The sequence below is a fragment of the Hoplias malabaricus genome, chromosome 10 (genome assembly GCF_029633855.1).
Source record: "Hoplias malabaricus isolate fHopMal1 chromosome 10, fHopMal1.hap1, whole genome shotgun sequence".
Classification (NCBI taxonomy): Eukaryota; Metazoa; Chordata; class Actinopteri; order Characiformes; family Erythrinidae; genus Hoplias; species Hoplias malabaricus.
Window position 1 is genome coordinate 33,794,906 of NC_089809.1, and position 17,767 is coordinate 33,812,672.

Genomic DNA, 17,767 nt, shown 5'->3' on the forward strand with positions numbered 1-17,767 from the left:
GATTCCAGGTAGGCTCTGGACCCACCGCAACCCTGAACTGGATAAGTGGTTACAGATAATGAATGAATGAATGAACACCATAGTGTAAAAGATCAGAACATCAGTGATCACACCTGCAGTAATGCACATTCACCTACAACAAGACACAGACTGAATTTTATGTGACCTGTTTATTATGTGATTTTGTTAGGATTGGTAGACACTTCAGCAGTAGGGTCCTGTGTGAGTGAGTGGCATTTTGTCCCTCTCCCAGTGGGACGAACAGCCAGATGGGTACAATTTTTAAGCAGTTGGCTGTGAGCTTTCTCCTTTATTTATTTATGCATTTATTCATGTATTGTGTTTAGGGTTTTTAAATGTAAGAATATAAGAAAAGGCACATCTATTCTGACACCCCTATTTGCCCCCTTATGATAACTCTCTTTCACGTGTGGTCACTGATCTTCTCTCAATCCTCTAAGCAGATTACACTTCTGTGAGCAGCACCGTCTGCTTCTCACATACACACTCTATCACCTCTCTCTCTCTCTCTCTCTCTCTCTCTCTCTCTCTTTCTCTCTGTCTCTCTCTCTCTCTCCCTCTTTTTTTTGCTTCTCATGTTCTTTCTCTGTGGTGCTGCCTATGGTACATTCTCGAGTGCCGGTATCCCATTAGGTAATTAATGGCGTCCTCACTAGTTGGACACTCCAAGGCCACTCCTGCAGAGTCACTGATAACAGCTTCACATTCCAGTATCTCTCAGTCCCACTCCCTCTCCTTCTCACGTTCTCACCTCCACCTTCTTTGACCTCTCACTTTATTGCCTCTCACTTTTCTTGTATTTATATTCCCCCCGTGCCATGGCTGCATGTGTGTGTGATGAGACTGCCAGTGATGTGCCAGACGTGATCCACATCCACTCGTTCTCCACAGTTTTTTCAGTCTCACAAGCATATTTTTACAGTCCATACTTGTTTTTATTCTTACTCACTGCTGACCGCACTATTCTTTTGAACTGTTAATAATTCTTTTACTTGTCTTTTTAGTGTCCATCAGAAACATAAAGCAAGGAACTGTAATGTGATCTAATGCTTTAGCGGGCTGTAAATATCACTGTAATCAAATGAGTTAAGGTAATGACTCAGCAGAGAAACTCTCTCCTCTCTCTCTCTCTCTATTTCTCTTCCTTTGCATATTCTGTCCATCTGCCTCTCTTTCTCTCCCATCTGCCCAGCATCTGCCAGGAGCAACCTCAGTCCTTCTCAGGACATGGGCTTATGCATAATTTACCAGTTATGTATATGTTAGTACAAATGTAATCTGACCCATAAATGTTTATCATCAGAATGACTGATCTTTAATGAGACTTGACAAAGTGCTCAGAACAATAACAGTTCCACAGACATTCAATTTGGTGTTAACTAATCACGAATATATGCATAGGCTTTGAAAAACAGTGCTTATGTGTGTAATGTAATAATCCCTTGCTGTACAAATAGACTTTGATCCTCTAAATACCACTGCTTTAAAAATATTAGTTATTGCTTGTGTCCCTATGGACTTTGTCAGCACCAAGCATTTTTCTAATATATTAAACTGTGTGCAGTGCAGTGATGCTGCAGGTGCTGCTGCCACACAACACAGCTGTGCACAAATTAGATGTCTAAAAAAAGTGCAGAGGTGTTACTGACTGTGTTTGTGTGTGTGTTTGTGTTTGTTGTCCTGTAATGAACTCATGTCCAGGGTCTGTTCCTGCTTTGCGACCATTTTTTCTGGGACAACTCTGGACCCAGTGCAAACAAATGAATGAATGTTAAACTGCTAGTTTTTCTAACACTTGACCTGGTTTTTCTAAACCATTACATCTGACTGAGCGTTCTCAAACCCGGGTACTAGCCTTACCCTAAGTAAAGAAACAGACCTATATACAACAGGGCTGTTGTATATAAATGTAAATTCACGACCCACTTTGTGTGAACAGTGACCTATGGCACATCCGTTGTGAACATATGTTGTGCGATGTCATAGACCGCTCTGTTACATTCATCTGCTATGAGTCAGATGTAGGTGCGTGTGATGTCAGTGTGTGTGAGGGCTCATCAGGTGCACGTGAGATTTCCCCTATGTTGGCTAACGAGATTTCTCTTCGTTAAGGTCCTTATAGCGATAATCGGTCCACCAGAGCAGTGAGGGAGAAAGAGAGGCGAGCAGGAGAACTGACCAGAGTGGACATGGCTGAACAAGGGAGGAGCAGAGGGCAGTGACAACAGATTCTTTTACTAAGAGCACAATTGAAAGTGTGTGTTAATCCAGGTGGCTGTTCACGGATGAAGTTGTGGAGACGCTGCCTTTTTGGAGGTAAACAATGGTCAGAATTCACTGACTGCTCAGAATAACTTGAACTGAACTGAAACGTAGAGACTCTTATTTTCTTTCTCTCTCTCTCTCTCTCTCCCCCTCTCCCCTAGTCTCTCTCTCTGTTCTTTCCCTTTGCTGCACTGTGCTGTTGCTGTATTATGTTTGTCTGTCTGTCTCTCTCTCTCTCTTATTTTTTTCCCACTTTCTTTCAGTGCCTTACTATACCCCTCTTCCTCTCTGTCAATAGACTGATGAGTAGTTGTGTACAATGCCTTTATTTCCTAGTCGGAGTCCATATTTAATAACCCACATGTAAGTCTTTGTGTGTGTGTGTGTGTCTGTGTGTGTGTTTGTCTGTGTTTATCCTCACAGGTGTCTCTCTGAGTCATTCCTCTAGACCGCTGTCTGACTGTCTGTCCACTGACCTGCTGTCTGTCCATTGACCTGCCACCCTTTCAGTCACACCAGCAGCTGAGAATGAGGAAGCCGTTTCATATTTACATATTCTTTCATTATCACAGATAGCGGAGCGGGGTACCACCAAACACACACAGATAAACACAAACACAAACACAGACACACATGTCCAGTTCCACGATGGATGCGATGGTTCAGAAGTCGCTGGTGGCTCCACTGAAAAAGCTGTCAAGTTGTGTGACTGGAACTGAAGAGCAGGATATCTGGACCAAGCACAGGCCCAAGCAGAGGTCAAAGGGCAGAAATGTTTCAGCTCGCATGGGTCATGCACGCGACTCTGCACTGCTGCGAGGCTACCAGGCCGATCTGGACAGAGAGAGGTGAGAGAGAACTTTCAGCGCACGTCCCGTGGTGTTGTTTATGGGTTTGTTTATGAGTTACAAGTGATGCTTTTCGTTAGTCAAGGGCCGACAGGTTCACGCAGTGGTCTCACTTTTACACTCCGCCTTTTTCATGTGTTTAGCCATGTGCTGCATTTTCCTTTATTTTCTAAATTACTATTTACCTCTTTATCGTTTACTGTTAAGCCAGAGACAGACTGGTTTTGACTCTTCATTTTTAAAATTGACATATCATTGACAAAAAACAAAAAAACAAATGTGTATCGGCAAAATTTCATAAAGCAGTGATGATTTGTAAATGAGCTCTGTTCTGATTCGTTGCTCTCGACTGTGCCTTTTCCATGGAGCTGTCAATGCTGAAATGTGGAACAAACTTCAGACTGAGAAAGTTGTGACTAAAATCCTAAGGGCTGTCAGAAAAAAACATTCTTGCCAATTTTGTGGAGAGCTGCAATCATCTTCTCAACATCCATTTATCATTTCCCCCTTTATTTCCCAGTGTGAATAGGCAGGCTAAACCAGGCATGCTTGAGTTCCTTCCAGGCCACAGCTTTGCAGAAATGAGTGTTTTCTCTGTTTTAAAACGAGGCTCTAGCTCTATAGACATCGCCATTCTGCTACATCAGATAAACCTGACTCAACTCAGATAAAGTGCTGTGGCCGGCAAGGAATCTGACACATGGAATAAAGTGTTGTATTCAAAATAGGTGACCATATAGAAATGCTTTCAGGGTTGTGATGTCATATCCATCATGATTTTAAAAGGTGCTGTTTGTCCTCTTAGTTTCCGTATATGGATGTTATAGACTGAGGAGTGAACTCCTGTAAATGGATAATGAAAAAGAGGTTTTAAGCGCAATTTTGTAAGTGATTGGTGTTTTTAATGATCAGGGATTGTGTGTAATTAGAAGTTTCTAAGAGTGTGTGTTTAATTGTTATTTTCGCATTTTGTAATAGTAGTGTCGCAGTCACACAGCTCCAGGGGCCTGGAGGTTGTGGGTTCAAGTCCCGCTCCGGGTGACTGTCTGTGAGGAGTTTGGTGTGTTCTCCCTGTGTCCGTGTGTGTTTCCTCCAGGTCCAAAAACATACGTTGGTAGGTGGAATGACGAAAGTGTCCATAGGTGTGAGTGAATGTGTCACCCTATGAAGGGCTGGCGCCCCCTGCAGGGTGTGATCAGTGTGTTATGCTGATAGGAGTGGATCAGACACAGCCGTGCCGCTGGATGTCTTTTAACACTTCACTGTCACTGCTGCACCGAGAATAGTCCACCAGCCAAAAAACATCCAGCTTTTTGTTGATCCTTTAGGGGTTCTGACCACTTTGTGTTTCGGTGTAAATGAGAATTCTTACTGTGTGTCTGTAGGAAACTCCGAGATGCTATGAATGCTCAGAAGAATGCAGAGAGAGCAGCTATGCGGGCCCACTTTAGGAGGAAATACCAGCTTGCTCCGGTTAGAGACAAACACCCACACACACACACACACACCAACACACACACACGATATAGATGCAGTAATTCAGTTTATTTTATATATTGACTAAAGAATAATACACATACAACAAAATAATTATTAATATACATATCTTATATAAATAAATTGCTTTTCAATAAACCAAAGTGCTTAAAAATACAGAGAATGAGAACACATTCCATAAAGGACAAAAAAGACAGTGAAAGATGAGATTAAAACAAGAGAGATGTTGATAGGGCTGTGGAACTGCAGAAGCGAGGTTATCTGAAATCTGACAGTGTTTAATGTGGATGGGCTCCAGAAAGATGGGCTCTGTTACTAAAATGCCACACTATTTAATTGATTACTTTACCTTATCCTTAATCTTGTTAGGATTTATATAGAAATCCTGAAAGATCTTCCCCCAGCACTGACCAGGTGGATTTTCAGAACAGACAGTGGTTTTCTGAAGTGCAGAATTCAGTGCAGGAATACCTCAGTGTTCAGGCAGTCAAGAAACAGAGCGTAAATCTTCATGCAGAAATGGGTACATTACCACTTTAAAGAAACTGTGCAGTGGGACAACTAACCAGTTTTACCAAAGTACAGTAAATGAGCAGTTGTTTATTAAAAACGAGAGAGAGATCTAGCAGCTGATATGTGCTAAAATGTTTGCCAAATAGCTATAGCTGTTGTAACCACCACCATGTTTTCTTTCTACATTCTGAGACAAGTATATGATGATTTAAGCAGTTTGTACAGAACAGGCTGGCAATAAGAGATTTAGACTTCTGTCTGACATTGACCGATTCAGAAGTGACATTCTCATGAGCAGTTATATGGGGTTGTATTACAAGCTCTTGCAACTATTATTGGCAGAAAAGACTCTGATTTAGTGGTGTGTTTTGTAATTTTCTCTTTTATAAGTTCCTCTTAGACTCATTTCTCTTCCAATTCTGCACAGAATGCCAAGGACACCAGCCATTTGCAGACGGTGGGGGGTAAAGTGGCTCTCCCCCGTGAACTGGCCAAGATGGTACGTGCTGACAGGGAGCCGAAGGACGAGGGCTCAACTCTGCTGAGTGCTTTTCAGAACCTCAGCCTCGATATGGGACTGATCCACAGCAACAAGAAAAACAGCACAAGCTGCACCTCATCTGACCAGTCGGGACAGTGCAATGTCATGTGACTGTTAAGCACACAAGAAAAGCAACACTGCCTTTAAGGTGTGCCCCCTGTGAATTCAGATGTTCATTTATGCAAACACATCTTGTTTAATCTCAACAGAAAAGCATGATATGAAATGAGACAGTCTGAAGCAGCTACACTTATGTGTCTAGTTACCAATGGTAATGATATTTTCTGAAAACTGATGTTTCATGTGTCTGTGTTGGTATCAAGACCAAACTTGATAACTGTAAGTGATGGGGTACAGCTGATTGTTTCTGATGCTGTTTGTCATTCTCCTGACACTTACATGATTCTCTCTCTTTCTGAGGCCTGTACATATTTATAATATATAAATGTGATGAGTGTAAGGAAAGGGTTTCTTTACAGTGTGCTCCAGTAAGTGTACATCACTGCAGTGTATTTTAATTCCTCTAGTTAACCCAAATATTTTGTTTTGCCTCTTGGCAAACTGACTTAACCGTGAAATTTTACCGTTATTTTAAATATCAGGGCTTGCTTCCATAATGTTAGCCATAATGTAAAAGGCCAGTATTTTTTATACAGGCCTAAACTATACCTGACATGTTACACAATAGTATGTAGTTAAATATAACTGACATGGTTGTATTTGTCAATATATTTATTTATAAATACTTACACATGCATAATACTTACATTTTTCTACAAAATAGAATTTTAATAGATTTGAAGTATTTTGGATTTACATACCTCATGTACTAAATGTCACACACAGGGACACGTATAAACACACATACAGTCTTAAGGACATCAGTTGAGAATTCATTCATTGAATCTTTTGTAATAATTTATATTTGTTTAGTATTTTTATACTATATGTCTTGCATTAAAAGTAATATTGCTTTAATGTTATTATAATATTTCAAATGTCTTTTCAAAATAAAGCACTTGATATTTACTTTAAAGCATCTGAAGTAGGCCCAGGTAATAATGCACAGGTTGCTCCAAAACTGTGGCCCCACAAGAAGAAATACAATGTGAATTGTGCTATTTCAGGCTGGATTTCTTACAGGACAATTTTTCCCTCAATTATCTGATCCAGCATTTCTGATGATATCGGCCTGGTATTTGACAGTACATAGTTCATCTCTATTTTCTTAAGTGTGAGTTTTGAGTTTAGGCATGTGTTGTTTTTGGGTGTGTAAATATTAACAGTGGGCATGTAATTCAGAAGGACTACCATGAAACATATGCCCTTTTCAGGCCCTTAGAGCCTTTTAAATCAGATATTCACAATTCACAACACTTAAAGGCTAAGCACCACTTAATGGACCTCCATGAATATTTCACATTATTTTAGTTACTATCATATATAAGTATGAATTAAAATAGCAGCTTAATTTGCTTTAAAACTGACAATTTTATTAAATTGACGGAAAAACCCGAGCTCGCTACGGAAATTCTTGAACGCAACCGTGACGTCACTGGTGGACAACAGTTGAACAACGCCGCGGTAAAACACCGTTATGACTGACTGTTATGACGGTATCTAGCTAAATAACCAACATTATTCACGACAATAGCCTAGCAATAAGCTAAACTCAAATTTAGAGGTACCGTTATTCTTGTAAATGTGATCGAAGTCGAACTCGAATTCATCCGACACTATAAACCTCCGTAATGCAGCTACGTAGCCGAGTATAATCTGAGCCACCGAGTTTAGCGAGTCAAGCTAACGTTAACTAACACCAACTAAAACAGGTGAAGGGCGTGTCCTTACCCTGTTTACCTCCATTTTACAGAGGCTCTTGAACACCTTTCGTTGGTGTCCTTACATGCCCATATTGTTGGAACAGCGCCAGTGAAATGAGCTACAGATAACGGAGTGAGCGGATGGTCCTTTCCAAAGTGCCCGTTTAAAGTTGACAAATTTAGTCCATTTTCTGGATATTTTGGGATCTTTGGGCCATTTGTGCACAGATGTCCCACTGTACATTGAATGATTGCAGCCACAAACAACACACCTTTTCGTCATTTTGCATTCAATTAAGTGCAGCTTCTAGAGTTGTTGTCCACCATCTACGTCACAGGCAAGACGCCTATTAGAGTTTCCGAACACCGTTGGGGGGGCCAACGGTCTTTTAAACCTTATTCCTTGAATTAGTAAGAAAGAACATGTTTTCTAACTATCAATAAACACAAGTTAGGAACTCAAATTCCACTGTATTTATTTGTTTGACACTTTCATAGAGCTGGTGCTTAGACTTCAAGTGGTAAAATGGATGATTCACAAAATAAATATAAGACATTTACTAATAGTGTGTTGTGGACATTTTTGTGCACTTTTAATCCATATGGGGTCCAGCTGTCTTCACAGGGGACATTTAATTGCACTTATAAGAAATGCCTCTCATGCTTTTAAGTCAAGATAAAGAAATGAGATTATTTCCAAGTAACAACCATTTCTATTGGCCGTTTATTTATTTGTCATGAAGTTTACACAATAGATTGCATGTAATTTCTGGGCAGTAACGTGTGGAGGCAAATGACTTTGAAACCTGCTGTGCTTCTCTTGACCTTTGACTTTTCATTGCAATAAATTCTGCATTGTGTCAGAAAAGTGAATGAGTGCCCAGAAGGAGGGAGGGAGCTGTATAATTGAGTTGTAGAAAAACAGATGTAGTATTAAGCGGAGGGATGGAAGGATGGAGAGACTCTGCGACTGAGAGAGAGGCAGCATGATCTCCTCTGTTCGTCCGGTGGCTTGTCCAGCACTGAGCAGAGCTCTGTCCTTCCCTGCCGTGTGTCCCGGAGATGAGGGAGCAGGTAAAGCTGAGCAGAGGAGTAACGTGCGGAGCTTCCAGCAGATTCCACACACCGGCAGCAATGGCTGGATCAACCTGCTGCGCTTCTGGAGGGAGGGAACCTTCAGCCAGCTGCACAAACACATGGAGGAATCCTTCCACACCCTCGGACCCATCTACAGGTACCAGATCCAATCACTCATCCAACACAGGCACCAGAACAAAGCTAACCCAACCCAATGGTAACTCTGACTCATTTACAGGCATCAGAAACCAATATGGGGCCAGACTCATCTACAGCTAAAGGAACCAGACCAAACATTAACTATAAACAAGAGCCAGCACGGTCCTAGCACTAGACCAGACACAAATACTGACATTACTCTGACTTCCAAAAAATAAAGAAAACATTCTTCTCTACAGTTACTGGAACCTAGCATGTATCACTGGTCTAAAATTAACTCCGACTTGACTAGATATACCACAAACGAATTCTAATTTGACTAACCTGCACTCAACCTGTTAAGAGCCATCTACAGATTTAACAGTCCAGCAGTCGATTACACGCCTGCCATATACCCAGACCCTGCTACAATTGAACAGTTTTTTACACCTAATAAGTACATTATTTACATTATTTTCACTAGAATTATACAATTAAAACCTAGAGGAAACTGTTGTACACCCAAGGAACTTTGTCTTTCATTCTTGAAAAGTGAAGGCCATCGTGACTGTTGAGTGATTGTAGTAGTTTCATTTTTAGAAGGTTTATAACACCAATAGAAACCTTCTGCAGTCCTTACATTCAAGATTTTAGTAACAAATATGAGTTGTGGCTAAGAATCTAGTGCAAGGTTAGGAGTGCATGCTGACTAATCTCTCTCTCTCTCTCTCCCTCCTCTCCTCTCTCTCTTTCCATTCCCCCCCCCTCTCTCTCTCTCTCTTTCTCTCTCTCTCTCTCTCTCTCTCTCTCTCTCTCTCTCTTTCTCTCTCTCTCTCTCTCTCTCTCTCTCTCTCTCTCTCTCTCTCTTTTTCTCTCAGGCAGTATCTGGGTTCCCAGTGCATTGTTAATATCTTTTTGCCAGTGGATATTGGTGAGCTGTATCGCTCGGAGGGTTTGCATCCTCGTCGCATGACTCTTGAGCCATGGGCCACACACAGAGAGACACGCAAACACAGCAAAGGAGTCTTCCTCAAGTCAGTGTTTGTGTGTGTGTGTGTGTTTTGGTTTGTACATAACACAATAATATTAAATAAAATGTTAATTATTCATTAGTGTTGTCGAGGTCACAGTAAACATGTAATGTTCAGGATAGAACCAAGAAACCAAATAAATATATGATTAAATGATTAAATATGTGGCATTTGACATCGGAGCATTCTCAAAGATATAACACTGTGTTCTCTGGAGTTATCAGCTTTATCTTGCATCTTTAGGATGAGCTGGAGTAGTGCTTGTGATCTAGAACTAATCATCCAGCTTCAGCACTTGACCTCAGTAATGATATTATGGCTAAATATGAAATTATGGCTACTTACTAGTAGAAGCTGTTACTTCAGCAAACAGACGGCAAATTAGCTATCCATAATTGCAGAAATCAATTTGGATCTACACATTTTTGGTCATATAGCAAATCGTGTGTGTGTGTGTGCATATGTGTGTGTGCGTGTGTGTGTGTGTGTGTGTGTACAGGAATGGAGCTGAGTGGCGATCTGACCGGCTGCTTCTGAACAAGGAGCTGCTGCTGAGCTCGGCAGTGTATCGCTTCCTGCCACTGCTGGATGATGTTGCAAGAGATTTCTGTCGTTCACTGCATCGCAAAATCCAAACAGAGGGACGAGAGGAGCACGAACAACGCAGTCTGACTCTTGACCCCAGCCCTGACCTTTTCCGCTTCGCTCTAGAAGGTTTGTGTTTCTGACATTTACCATTGACCCTCTAATTACAAACTGGTGAAGGTCATTCTGTCCTTTTGGTCTCTCATATTCTCAGCCTTCTACTTTTTTATCATTTTTCAGTGCATGATTGCACATCATTTAGTTCGTTCACCGTCCACCGCATATAATATTTTTAAGCAATTCAGGAAAAAGCCCATATGTCACAGCTCTTAAACATCATTGCAGGAGAAAGCGTAATACTACTGTGGTAAATGTAGTAATAAGGGCTCATATGTATTAGGAAAACTGTTGTTACATAACACAGCACACCACTGAATTAAGAAATGCCACCTGAGCTCTACTATACAAGGAGAAGGCCACACGCAAGTCCTGTGTAGAAGTACTGCAGAGTTCTCTCCCTGATAAGCTGGTAGCTATCTAAACAATGTTGGGATTTGGTTGAAAACTGAATGGTAAAAAAATATTCCTTCTACGTCTATTTTCTGGGCTAAATAAAAGTCATAATTTAGCCAGATTTAGCCAAAAAAAGCATACCCTTATGATGCCTGATACTTGGTGGTCTGGGTGCCAGCTCATCTCAGATGTTCTAAAAGAAAGTGGAGATATGTGCTGTGGTCATGTGATTCCATGTTTAGCTTGTTTTCCTGGTAGAACAGTCAGAGTTCTCTGTGCTACAGACATAAAGGAATATTTGTTACTTGCTTAGTGAGCAGGTATAAAATATGGAGGTGTAAACAGGAAGTCCTGTGAAGTCCTGATTTTTTTTTCTGTGAAGCCCATGGTTATTTCAGCAAGACAGTAGCAGGCCTCTCTATGTGCTACATCAGCATGGCTTTATAGACACAAAATGGGTGCCTGCCTGCAGTTCACATCTGTCTCTGATCATATATATATGGTCATCTCTGGTCATCTGTCTATATATATATATATATAAATCTATTATCTCTCTTCTCTAGCGAGCTGTCATGTCTTGTATGGTGAAAGGATTGGTTTGTTTTCATCCGAGCCTTCACAGGAATCGGAGCGCTTCATCTGGGCAGTGAAATGCATGCTGGCCACAACTCAACCCCTCCTTCACCTGCCCCCCCGCCTCTTGCTCCGCCTGCACGCTCCTCTGTGGACCCAACATGCCACTGCATGGGACCACATTTTCAGCCATGGTGCGTAACTCCATACCTTGTCCGCAGAGTGTAAAACCAGCCCTCTCTGAGCTTGTGTTATATCTGCCTTAAATAAAGTGTGTCAAAAAAGTGAGCCCTTTCCACAGAGACTTTTACATTTTAGTTTTGAACAGAAACAATAATCCATTTGCAATTTTCATTAGCTTTATTTTGCTGTAGCATAGGACCATATTTTTTTCATGGCCACACTCATGCGAGGGACACATTCAGTGTAGCATGTACTGGTCTACGAAAAATGTAAAAACAAAAACCAAGGAAACCAAGAATAAACATGGAAAAATCTCTTATGGAGGCATTATTGATGATGGCTTTGGAAGAAATCAACACAGGAGAAAATTTGTAAGATCTGTAAAGTTATGAATGAAATATTTTGACAGGCTTACCTACCTAACATTACTGTAAACTTGTCCACTGGGCATAGCATGTCAGCATTAATTTACACCATTAAACAGTTACATGTACTCAGCTGTGAAAGGCCATTAGGCAAGAGGACAATTATTATAACTGATTTTACTGTTTTGCTTACTGTACAATTTCTAAGCCTCTCTCTCTCTCTCTCTCTCTCTCTCTCTCTCTCTCTCTCTCTCTCTCTCTCTCTCTCTCTCTCTCTCTCTCTCTCTCTCTGTGTATGTAGCTGAGGCTCGCGTCCTAAAGGGTTATCAGCGGCGGCAGGTTCAGGCTGCTGGAGCGGTACACAGCTCAGCTGGGCAGTTTGCTGGTGTACTGGGGCAGCTGATGGAGAAAGGGCAGTTACCACTGGAACTCATCAAAGCCAACATTACAGAGCTGATGGCTGGAGGAGTTGATACAGTGAGTTTGAGTTGATACAGAAGAATACTTCACAAGCCTGTGTCCTGGTCTTCTGTGGTCTGCTACTTCAATGCCTCTTATTTTACCTCATGTATCACATTCTTTTAGGTTCACAATCAGATTCAATTTGTTTTATTGACATCCACTGTCATTGAAGTCCTTATAACTGTGATAGCCTAAGTGTGGGGCCTAATTTCAGTTATTTGCTTTCATAGTAGTTACTGTATTATATGTTTTGAAATAATAATAAAAAAATCTCAGGTCAGACTTATTCAGTCTGAAGCAGTCTGAAGTTTTTTCAGCCTGGATACATACAATACAGGGGCAGGCAATCAGAACAGAGGTCATTTACATAAAAAGCAGAAGTAAAAGCAGGGGATGAAAGACCTAAGGGATGAAAGATTTAGAAAATTGTATTTAACAAACACAAAGAAGGACAATTCATATTAATTTTTAAAACCACATCAAATTTGTAAGTGAAAGCATGATGATGATAATGAACAAGGAAATAGGTATGGGCACTTTAAATAAAAAAAAAAAGACAAAAACTCTGGTAATATTATGACAACTATAGAGTACAAACACATACACCATCCATCATCTGTAACCGCTTATCCATTTCAGGGTCACGGTGGTCCAGAGCCTGCCTGAAATCATTGGACGCAAGGCAGGAACACACCCTGGAGGGGGCGCCAGTCCTTCACAGGGCAACACACACACTCACACCTTCACTCACACACTCACACCTACGGACATTTTTGAGTTGCCAATTCACCTACCGACGTGTGCTTTTGGACTGTGGGAGGAAACCGGAGCACCTGGAGGAAACCCACGCGGACACAGAGAGAACACACCAACTCCTCACAGACAGTCATCCGGAGCAGGGCTTGAACCCACAACCTCCAGGTCCCTGGAGCTGTGTGACTGCGAAACTACCTGCTGCGACACCCTGCCGCCCTCAAACACATACACTCACATAGATATTTACCATTGATGATGTACATATTGCAAATATTTCCTTAAGAGGCCATTGTGTTCTTTTCTCAGACAGCAGTTCCTCTGCAGTTTGCTCTGTTTGAGTTGGCGAGGAACCCTGATGTTCAGGAGCAGGTTCGTGCTCAGGTGCAGGAGTCATGGTCTCAAGCAGCGGGGAATCCCAAGAAAGCCCTACAAGGGGCACCACTGCTGAAAGGAACACTGAAGGAGACACTGAGGTGGGACATAAACATGAGCAAGGAATCACACACTCTCAGAAAAAAGGTATGCTAGAGGTACATTAATGGTCACTAAAGGTACAAAGGGTCTAAAGGTACCTTTAATGGTACAACAGTGGTTATAGAGTGAAATTAATTTGACGTGAGATGAAATTGGCCGTATGAGGTGTGGCCGCTGTAGCATTGCTTCAGATCATCTAGAAAATAGTAATATAATGTAGAATAAGGCAAAATGCCTGTTTAACTGAATGGCTTTTGGCTGCTTGCTCATGTTGATTCATTTAAACCCTCACACCACAGAGAGCTTTGGGCAGCTATGAACCTGCTGCAAGTTCACTGTTTGTCATTCTTTGCAACGTTTAATACCTATAACACCAGTAGCAAGACTGTTTTGTAGATGGTCTGACCAAGACAATATGACCATCATAATTTGGCCTTTGTCAGAGTTACTCACATCCTCACGCTTGCTCATTGTTCCTGCTTCCAGCATCAACTTCAAGAACTAACTGTTCACTTGCTGCCTTACATATCCCACCCATTGCCTTTGTATAGTAATGAGATAATCAATGTTATTCCCTTCACTGATCAGTTGTTTATATCGTGTGTGTGATTAGTGTACAAATGCAGAGAGTCACAAAATTACTGCAGACTACAGTAATTACTACAGACATCTGCACAGGTGGCTCCACACTAAGCTGCCTGAGATAAAGCCTAGAATGTGTAAAATGTCAGGCAGGCAAAGGGGAGACTTTAACTACTTTAAATAATATGTTTAATTTGTTTGGTCACTGCATAAGTCTACATGTTGTAATTATATTTATATCTGCATTTGCTTGTGAAATGCTCAACCATTTCTCAGAGGACATTGTCTGAATGTGTGTGTCATATGCTATAGGTTGTATCCTGTTGGCATCACAGTGCAGAGGTACCCCATACAGGATATCATACTCCAGAATTACCATATACCTGCTGGGGTGAGAAAATAACACACAGCGCATCTACAAAAAAAACTAACATAGAACAGCACAGGAGGAAACAGAATGTCTCTTCTGTCTCTGTCTCCTGACAGACACAGGCAGGGTGTTGCAGGCACCAAGAGTATGATTTCTGTCATTGTTAGTGTGTCAGGAAGAGTTTTTTATATCATCACCGGTGCAATGTTTCATGGATCTGCCACAGTTTTGATGCAGTTTTCATGCAGCTTTCACTGTGTTTTCAGACACATCATATAACATGTCATAACTGAGTAGTGCTATGGAAAAAAAGAGCATATATTTTTTGGCAGGTTCAGCAGTCCAAACAGTAACGGACTTAACCTTGTCAGTACTGTAATAAATCACGTCCTTAATTATGAATATTATCATTTTGGGTGATCAAAATATCCATCTAACATCCACCTAACCTCACAAATTCTTTTGTGGATAAATGCAATCAAATCCTCACAAAGATGTTACTCAACCAAAGGGAAAGATAACTACCTACAACTACATAACTTTGTATTTATAATGCTGATTGAGCATGTGTAAAAATTTGGCCTTATAGTGTAAGCCTCAATGATCAGCACACACGACTGTTATCTTATACAGTTAGAAAGCTACCTGTCAAGGACATTGTTCTAACAGGGTGTGATAATATGTTGTGGCTTTTATAGCACAGCTTTGCCACTGTCTTGAATGAGAGGAGTGTGAGCATGTGGTTTAAATAGCAGATTCTGTGTATGTTTGTGTTTGTGTGTGTGTGTGTGTGCGTGCACGCAGACTCTGGTGCAGGCGTGTTTATATCCTCTGGGTCGGAGTCGGGACGTGTTTAAGGATCCTGAGCGATTTGACCCCCACCGCTGGGCACCAGGAGGTGAGGAGGGTGCCATGGAAACGGGCTCGGGGGCTGGATTCCGCTCACTAGCATTTGGCTTCGGTGCGAGGCAGTGTGTGGGCCGGAGGATCGCTGAGAATGAGATGCAGCTGCTGCTCATGCATGTGAGTATGATTTAGAGGTCATAGGTCAGATAAGGCCTGGAAAGCTTTTGAATGAAGAAGCAGAACAAAAGTGTTGATAGGATTATATTTTTATATGTTTCATTTAATTTCATTCGTTTATTTTACACAGGGCTGAATGTCTTTGTGTGTGTGTGTGTGTGTGTGTGTGTGTGTGTGTGTCTGTTTTATAGACCCTTAGGAATTTCCAGTTGAGTGTTTCATCAAAAAAGGAGCTCAAAACCAAATATACCCTAATCCTCCAACCTGAGTCTTCACCCACCATCAAATTTACTGCTCTCTCTCACAGCTTGATAGAGTGATGGATTCATAATAATTCGTAATTTATCCATCAACCAGTAATTATTGAAAACAAGTTATTTGATTTATCATTCAATAAATTGCATTTCTTTTATTGTACACTACATTCTAATGCACATCTAAGCAAAATTATCTATTTTTAAAGATTGAACAATATGGTGTGAATGTGTATAAAAGTTATTATGAATTTAAAACAATAGGAAGTAATATATTAACTTAGGTTAACTTGATGAAAATTTTTCATCAGTATTTGTCCTAAGTGAGGAAGATAAGGAGTTGGTTTTTAAATTCACTGGCCAGCTCCATAGAAAAGAAAAGACATTTCTGCCAAGCCAGTAAACGTCCTGAATTTTGGCAGAGACCTCAGTAAATTCACACCTTTTGCTCAGAATTATATAACAGCACACCTCACTTCATCAGACACTGAATTAAAGACATGGATTCAACCATTTATCATAAGAATAAAGAGCGTACTCAGTGTTAATGCTGTAACTATTACAGTTTTTTAATGTAATTTAACAAATATAAATTAAACCGATGAAAATTAACATTTACGGATAACGGATTCACAAATTGCCTGACATCATTTATAAATGATCTATAAACATATTGCTTAGTACTAGGTAGCATGTTTATTAATCACATTACACTGGGTATCTTGTTCTTATGGTGTCTCTTGCTGTCAAACTCATCTGCTTTTAACAAGCATTGTCCATGGACAAAAATGTGAAATATTGTTGTCAAATAAAGTTTTACAAGCCTGAGAAAGTGTTTCAAATCCCACTGTACAGAAAGTACTAAAAAAAAAAACACAAAACAACGTTCCACCTTAAATGATATGGAGCTTCTGAACAAAAACAAACCAGAGAGAACTGCAGTTCCCCACAATGGTAGTTGTTGCCTTGAAGTGGCTAAGTTCAAAATGCTCAATGTCATTTGTCAGCTAAAGATGTAAAACCAAAGCAATGAGCTGTGAAACAGTATTTCCTGGAGTGAAGTAGCTCCATCCCATACATTAGCAGTTTGTGATCCAGAATTAATCAATAAACATTAACAGCTGACCTCACCAATTCTCTTGTGAATGCATGCAATCAAATATTCACAGTACTGTTCTACAGTCAAAAAAAGATTCCTTCCACAAAGGTAGAGATGAGGCTGCCTATTAAAACCGATAATTAAAAATATATATATTTTAAGGAAGCTTCTACAAACTTTTGGATATATCTAGGGCTGTTTTCCTACACTGGGATTAAGTCTATTCTTGGACTAGATTGTACTTTCAATGAAAAATCTACATTCACTATCCTGTGTAGTCCTCGGATAGGCTTAATCCCTGTCTGGGAAGTTTGCCCATTTTGTATTTGAGTTTTGTTTTCTTTATGATTCATCTAGATACTGGCAGATCCTGTTGGCTCCTTGGGACATATGATGTACGAGCTAGAGACAATTGACAATAAAATAAAAATACTGGCAAGTCTCAGTGAGTTTGGCAGAGATGGCACTGTCCAATAAGTCTAAAAATGGAACTGGTAATCTGACTGAAAATTAATTTCAGGCATTCTGAATGTAGTATGTAGTATTACATGTTAATAAGCGATATCCTATGCCAATACATTAGAGCTTCACATAGGGCCCACCATACTCTCTTCCTACCTGCAGCCACCAAAATTCCTGTTGAATCCTACACCTCAAACTAAGGTTGCTGTGGCCGTTTATGATCCTATCAGCAACCAGCTCTCCTTAACATCTACGTTACTCATTGAGCCCAGCCCATGAGTACCCAAACCAACCACTGTATCACTAGCTCTA

General features: G+C 40.7%; 2 protein-coding genes across 3 annotated transcripts; both read left to right on the top strand.

Annotated features, from left to right (window-relative positions):
* The first annotated feature begins 2,934 nt into the window (after nucleotides 1–2,934).
* Nucleotides 2,935–5,796, top strand: LOC136708041 (complexin-3-like). Its single transcript, XM_066682302.1, has 3 exons — nucleotides 2,935–3,134; nucleotides 4,520–4,607; nucleotides 5,572–5,796. The coding sequence occupies exons 1-3, from the start codon at nucleotides 2,935–2,937 to the stop codon at nucleotides 5,794–5,796; spliced, it is 513 nt and encodes a 170-aa protein (XP_066538399.1).
* Nucleotides 5,797–8,451: 2,655 nt separating this feature from the next.
* cyp11c1 (cytochrome P450, family 11, subfamily C, polypeptide 1) lies at nucleotides 8,452–17,203 on the top strand. Of its 2 annotated transcripts, XM_066682893.1 has the most exons (9): nucleotides 8,452–8,742; nucleotides 9,602–9,757; nucleotides 10,254–10,468; nucleotides 11,416–11,619; nucleotides 12,275–12,450; nucleotides 13,498–13,664; nucleotides 14,560–14,638; nucleotides 15,422–15,640; nucleotides 15,832–17,203. In XM_066682893.1, the coding sequence occupies exons 1-9, from the start codon at nucleotides 8,495–8,497 to the stop codon at nucleotides 15,958–15,960; spliced, it is 1,593 nt and encodes a 530-aa protein (XP_066538990.1). In that variant the 5' UTR covers nucleotides 8,452–8,494; the 3' UTR covers nucleotides 15,961–17,203. The 2 variants fall into 2 exon arrangements, with proteins under 2 accessions (XP_066538990.1, XP_066538991.1); XM_066682894.1 differs by lacking the exon at nucleotides 15,832–17,203 and having other exon boundaries at nucleotides 13,498–13,710; nucleotides 15,422–15,611.
* The last annotated feature ends 564 nt before the right edge of the window (nucleotides 17,204–17,767 follow it).

Bases quoted from the DNA above. Each gene is read 5' to 3' on its own strand.
- cyp11c1 (XM_066682893.1), top strand. From the start codon at position 8,495: ATGATCTCCTCTGTTCGTCCGGTGGCTTGTCCAGCACTGAGCAGAGCT. The intron at 11,620-12,274 runs GTGCGTAACTCC...CTGTGTATGTAG, and splicing joins GGACCACATTTTCAGCCATG to CTGAGGCTCGCGTCCTAAAG. The intron at 13,665-14,559 runs GTGGGACATAAA...CATATGCTATAG, and splicing joins ACACTGAAGGAGACACTGAG to GTTGTATCCTGTTGGCATCA.
- LOC136708041 (XM_066682302.1), top strand. From the start codon at position 2,935: ATGGATGCGATGGTTCAGAAGTCGCTGGTGGCTCCACTGAAAAAGCTG. The intron at 3,135-4,519 runs GTGAGAGAGAAC...GTGTGTCTGTAG, and splicing joins GCCGATCTGGACAGAGAGAG to GAAACTCCGAGATGCTATGA. The intron at 4,608-5,571 runs GTTAGAGACAAA...AATTCTGCACAG, and splicing joins GGAAATACCAGCTTGCTCCG to AATGCCAAGGACACCAGCCA.